The following is a 6,000-nucleotide window of genomic DNA, read 5'->3' on the forward strand; positions in this document are numbered from 1 at the left end:
CTCTGGATCTTTTTGAGAGAGGGCGGGGAGGGGGGGAACATACTGATGACATTACGCCTTTTCCACAATATGAAAGCTTATAAAATAAACAAAATAGCACGCTGGCCATTTTTTCAAAGGTGTTATTTCTGAGCGTGGGGCTCGCACAGTAGCATTGACTGTACTACCAGATTCGCCGGAAGCCCGAGCCCTTTCTCTATTGTATTTCAATATTTCTGTGGACACAGAAATGCATATCTAGTGTGAGGAGATTTTAGTGTGTAGCTTGGTCGCCGATGCAGCCCTCAGCCTCGGTTTTCGGGCTGCACATTCATCTTTCGGCAGATTCCTGCCGCATTTGTAGTTTAATCAGAAAATAGGCAAATGCCCTTTTTGTTCTCCTTAAAGAACAAGCCCAAATACGTTTGGAAATAGCTCGCAGCCTCTTGCATCTAAAGGAATAAAACAAAGGGTTGGGAAAGAATATAAGAGGTTATAGACTCACATAGAATAATTACATTTACACGATGACTTAAAAAAAAAAAAAAGAAAAAAGAAAAAAGAAAAAGAAAGAAAAGGAAAAGAAGGAAAGCAGCCGTCTCCATATGCCGGTATATATATATTTTTCAAGTAATAACACATCCTGGCTACCGTCACTCGTTCACATTCGCTGAGATCGGCCTCACTGTAAATTCGAGGGTTTAAAGCACCTCGTATGAAGCCTAATAGTTTTGGAGCTGGTGTGGGCTCTCACAAGAAGCACTCTCAAACCCAGAAAAACAAACAAACACGGAAACTTCGCTAAACGTTTCCCTCTCGAAGTGCTTTTCTCGACCGGGAGATTTTCCTTCGGGCTCCGGCCGCGCCTGCAAGGGGCTACTGTGAGCGTCAGGATCCCGAGGAGCTCCGATTGTACAATGCCACTTTATTACCGACGGAAAGGCTATTTCTAGGAAACTGTTAACAATGAACTTCTAAAAAAACACACCCCCAACAACCCAGCAGCAAAGTGCCAACAAATGCTTTCACGAGAGACGGGACTTTAAAAAATGCGGAATATGGCTGAGCCAACGTAAAATAGATTCCAATGAATTCTGCAAATAAGCAGAAAGCAGTGAAGCTCGCTCTTTCTACAGATTCTAACCAAAAGTGCGCACTGAAGGAACAAAAAATAAAACAGAAAAGCAGAACATAGTCGGTCACTGGAGAGTGGCCAGGAAATTCATAAGCTTCACTTTAATTTTCTAATCTATAGTTTCATTTTAATAGATCTCCATAGTACTTTTAAGGAGAGGGTTTTCATTCAGCAATGCTTTGGCAAAGTGATGTTCGGATATTAAAAATATCTTCTTTTCGCTTTAGTCTCTGTTTCTCTTTAAAAAAATAAGCACTCTCAGGATCTAACTTTAATCTCGCCTTCAAATAAAATATGTTTTAAAAATTATTATTTCTGTACCTAGAGGTTTATTTAACAAACGACTCGAATAAGAATCAAAGATAAAATGTGGAAACGCATGTTTTTTATATTACTTTTGTTCCATCCGCATTAAGGCTTCCTTAAAGGAGTAAACAGATTTTCGTTCTAGGGAACGAATTCTGAATATCACAGTTTTTTTTTTTCTTTCTCAAAATTATGGGATTTTTTTTAAGCTCGGGTGCATTATAAAAGATTACGACCAAAAAAAAATAATTTGAAAGTGGCATATTTCTCCAGCACGTCACGGTTATGGGTTATTTGTTTAATAAATCTTTTTGATGCTTTATTTTCTCATTTGGAAGGCCCTGAAATCTTATCGTTACTTATATATTAGATATTTTATTAGCAGTGGAATTATTATTAGGGGTAAAATAGACCTAAACACTGGGAGGGCTGCGGGCATTCCAGCACCCGGGCGCGCCCTCCTGTGGCCGTTGGCCGCCAAGCACCGGGAATTTCCTGCTCTCCTCGCGTCTTTCTCCTAAGCTCAATTTGATCTCAGTCATGGGTTTCTTCCTTTCTTTTTAAATAGAAACTTAAAACTGCTATCATTGAGCACCTATGCAAGATTAATGCTAAGGTGGTTCGGTTTCCGCGGCCCTCTTTTGCGGTGTCTTAACATTTTAAAGGTGTATTAATCCGCTAAAACAGACTGTAAAAGCACTGCAGGGAACAGAAAATCAAGCGACTCGTTCTCGCTCTGCGGATTAAGGCTCGGGAGAGACAAGAGAATTTTGCTATAAGGTCAGGAGAAATGCTTTGAGAAATCCCGTCTACTTTGCGCATTTCTAATTAATGGGCTTTGTGGGGAAACGCATACCAGCAGAAAAGCTACATAGAAATACTGTCTTTCTCCCTAAAATACAAAGCATTTCTTAAAGCCCCAATCTTTTTTTTTTTTTTTAGCGAAAACAATTTTTTTTTAAAATGAGCTAAAAACGAGGAGATTTGGGGCTAATTCCCGGGTCACGGAAGAGAAGGGAGAGGGAAGTGGGGAGCCCGTCGTGCTCCGGCTGGCGGCGACCAGAGCGGGACGCGCTCCCTGCCACGCCACGGAGAGCTCACCTCGACCCAGCTGGGATTTTCTTTGCGTTACGATGCACTCGCTAATATGGCCAGCTATGCGGTAAAAAGTGTGTGTGTGGTTGTGCGTGTGTGTGAAAGGGAGAGGGAGTGAGACAGAGAGAGAGGGTGGGTGGTGGTTGAAAATAACAGAGGAACCTTAAGGCGCCTAATTATTCAGAAAGGTTAAAGGTGATGACCTTGACATTTTGGAAGTTCAAAGGCATACACTTATGTTTTTCTTACTAAAGGTTTAAAATTTTTTTTTTTAGTCATGCTTCGCTCCGCTTCCATTTCTTGATTTTTTGAATTCTCGGGCTTTTCCTGATTCATTTGGGTACCTTTGCCTTCCGTAACTGCGAGCGTAGCCGGAGCCGCTTCGTCCTTTTCAAAAAAGGCAAATTCTTTTCTCACTCCTTGCCTTTATTGCACATTGCGGAAATCTCTTTTTCACCCACCAGAAGGTGTATAATATAACCCAATTAAGCTGTTTAGAACCTCGAGGTTTATGGTGTTGTCTAGACAGTTCAAGGTTTTGTAAACAGCCCAGCCAGGTCACGCAAGATAAAGCGGCGAGGAGCGGAGCAGCGCGGACCTCCGCCAGTATCCGCCCCGCGCAGGGCCCGCCGGGCCGAGGCAGCGGCTGCGCTCCTGGCCAAGCGCCGCACTCCGCTCGCCCTGCCGAGGCATATTTAAGACATCCAACCCTCTGCCGTCAAAGATTTTTTTTTTTTTTTTTTTTTTCTTTCTTCCCCACTAGTGCCAATTGTTTATAGCTCCCTCTTGTCTGACTCTTCCTGAGCCCTCCATCTTTCTGCTTTAGCCTTCACTAACAAGTAAACAGTCGTTGGCGTTGGGGATTCTGGGCTTATTGGGAGCCTGATCAGTTTTTTAAAAAGCCTTTTTCGTTGTTTACATTAATTGTAACGCCATCACAAGTGATGGTCTGCAGACAGCCATGTTGGCTCTGCCTCACAGTGAACAGGGAAGGTTACACGTACCTACAGAGGGAGAGTTAGGCATCTAAACTAGTGTTTATTTAAAATGCATTTAAAATAACCCGACTAGGCTTCCTCCCGTTACTATTTAACTGTACTTGGCTCTAGCCCGGGAAACACTAGGGTCCTTCGGAAATGGAAATCCATACAGTGCACGGAAGCTATAACCTTAACTTTACTAGAAACCATTTATTCACATGAAAAAGACAGTGGCCCATGCTTTTGGATGTCAATAGAAACATATATATATTTTATATATAGCGAATGTACATTTACCATCTCTTAAATAAACCACATTCACTTAAAGGGAGGAAAGTGTTATCCTAGCTCAAAAGCAACAACAAAGCCCCCCGCAAACTCAATGAATTGTAAGCAAAAACTACCAGACACATTGCAGGTCCATTGCTGGTACTGTGAGAGAGAAAAAATAAAAAAGCACCTTTGGCGAGAAACACTTGAGAGTGGACATTTGGATTTACCCTAGTTTCCCCTTATCAGGAATCTGCTCCGCCAAGCCCCGAAATCTCCAGTGGCCATTCAATGTGTGGAGTTGCACATGAAAATGAAACTTTGAGTTCCGCAGGGTGGATGTGTAATGTAAACCAATTTACTTTTGCATTCAGATGGCAGGTCAGAGACACCGAGGTACTCTTTGTTTTTCTTCTTTCTTCCCTTTCTCTCTGCTTTTTTTTTTTTCCCTTTTCAAAACAAGGGATTCCCAGTGAAATATTGGAGCCGATCCCTGTTCAGTTTCTTTTCTTTCATCCTTCGATTCTGGAACCAGATTTTAACTTGCCGGTCAGTAAGGTTGAGCATTCTGGACAACTGCAGTCTTTTCTCTTTGTTTATGTACACGTTGAAGAAAAACTCCCGTTCCAGTTCTCTTATCTGATATTTGGTATAGGGACACCTCTTTTTCCTTGATCGCTGGGGAATTGCTGAAATTCAAGAGAGAAGAAACTGATTTATGCTGCTGCTACGAACATGCTCAGCTAGGAAGAGATCACAGACTTTGAAAATATACCATTGCCTGGAAAGCAGCCCTCTAGCAGTTACAAAATTAAAAAAAAAAAAAATCCTGGGACTTTTACTCTCTGGTTGACTTAGCTAAAAAGCGAATATTTCCCAACTTCTCCTTAAAAGAGAGCACTTCGAGCAATACAGAGAGATATTTAAATGGGCTGGAAAAATTCCAAGTTTCTCAAACTCCTCTCTCACACACACCCCCCGCCCCAAACAAACGAAGATCTTAAGCTGTAAGCCGAAGGCAGCTCTGAGCACTACCTGTGAAATCTCCCCGTCTCCCCCTCTCGAATCAACAATTTAATAACAATTAATATCCTCTTCCAAGAATACCTTAAGCCCACCTAAATTGGTTTCCTATCGTAAACACACTTTACAACGGTAAAGGAAATCTTATAGGATATATAAAATCCTTTGGATGCTTATAAAATTGCACGTAAAATGCGGCTTGACAAAGTGTTGGCCTTGTACTCTTGCCCCCAATTTACTACTGATACCTACCTGAACTGTTGCTCTTCTCTGCAACAGCCTCACCAGAAGGGGAATCGGTGCTGTTTGCTGGTGTCACTTTCTTCTCTTGGCTGGAAGGTGTTTTACTGCAAGTGCTGCTCTGGGCTTTCAAGTCGCCCTTGTCCGCGTCCCCCTCGCCCTCGGAGTGCTGCTGGTACGGGGGTCCGGGGGCTGTCTCGTAAAACTGGTCGAAGCCTTGCGGCAGGATGCCGTTCCTCCCCACCGAGCTGTAGAAGTTGGAGGCGGCTGGAGACGGTCCGTGGTGGCCGCAGACAGGGTCGGTTTTGAATAACATTTCCGTCCTCCTGTTCGCAGGCTGCAGAAAGTCTCTGTGCATCACCTCTTCAGCTGAGTAATAAGGAGCATAACTGCCCCTATACTGCCATTTGCTGCGCTCTAATCCGTATTCCCTGAATGCTACTTCGCGGACAGGTTGGACATGAGGTAAATTAGAAGAATAAGGAAAAGTCATTTGACAGGACGACGATTGAGACAAAAAAGAGGGTTTCGTCGAGAAATCTGAGGGTGAGACGTAATAAGCGCACCCTGGCAGATACATATTGGATGTGCCGTGACTGCAATCGTCAAACTCAGTCATGTCTTCCTTTTTGCGATTGCAAGCAACCAGGAGGCTTCAACGCATTGAACAAGATCCATCTATTGCACAAGAGGGTTTGGACAGGATCAACTAAGAAAAAATCCCCACCGTGTGCTGACGTGCAATTCATCTTGATTGATTCTAGTGGTAATTATGTCACGTGACGCGATGTAGAAATGTCCTTATATCTATATCAGCTCCTCGGAAAGGCTCCTAAGATCTCTCCAAAGAGCCCTCCCAGCACGGAGAGACCAGCGCACCGTTCATACAAATATAGACGCTTTTTCTTCACATCCTTTCACCAGGCGATGAGATACACGTAGGTGGTGCGGCTGATCACCTGGGGCCGTGCA

The 6,000-nt window shown here is 43.3% G+C and overlaps 1 protein-coding gene across 1 annotated transcript; it reads right to left on the reverse strand.

Annotated features, from left to right (window-relative positions):
* Window positions 1-4,112: 4,112 nt before the first annotated feature.
* On the reverse strand, window positions 4,113-5,647 carry HOXD11 (homeobox D11; the record flags this gene model as incomplete). The annotated part of the gene is made up of 2 exons (XM_080346770.1): window positions 4,113-4,454; window positions 5,041-5,647. The coding sequence occupies 2 exons, from the start codon at window positions 5,645-5,647 to the stop codon at window positions 4,219-4,221; spliced, it is 843 nt and encodes a 280-aa protein (XP_080202896.1). The 3' UTR covers window positions 4,113-4,218.
* Window positions 5,648-6,000: the final 353 nt, after the last annotated feature.

This window comes from Nesoenas mayeri (genome assembly GCF_963082525.1).
Source record: "Nesoenas mayeri genome assembly, chromosome: 6".
NCBI lineage: Eukaryota > Metazoa > Chordata > Aves > Columbiformes > Columbidae > Nesoenas > Nesoenas mayeri.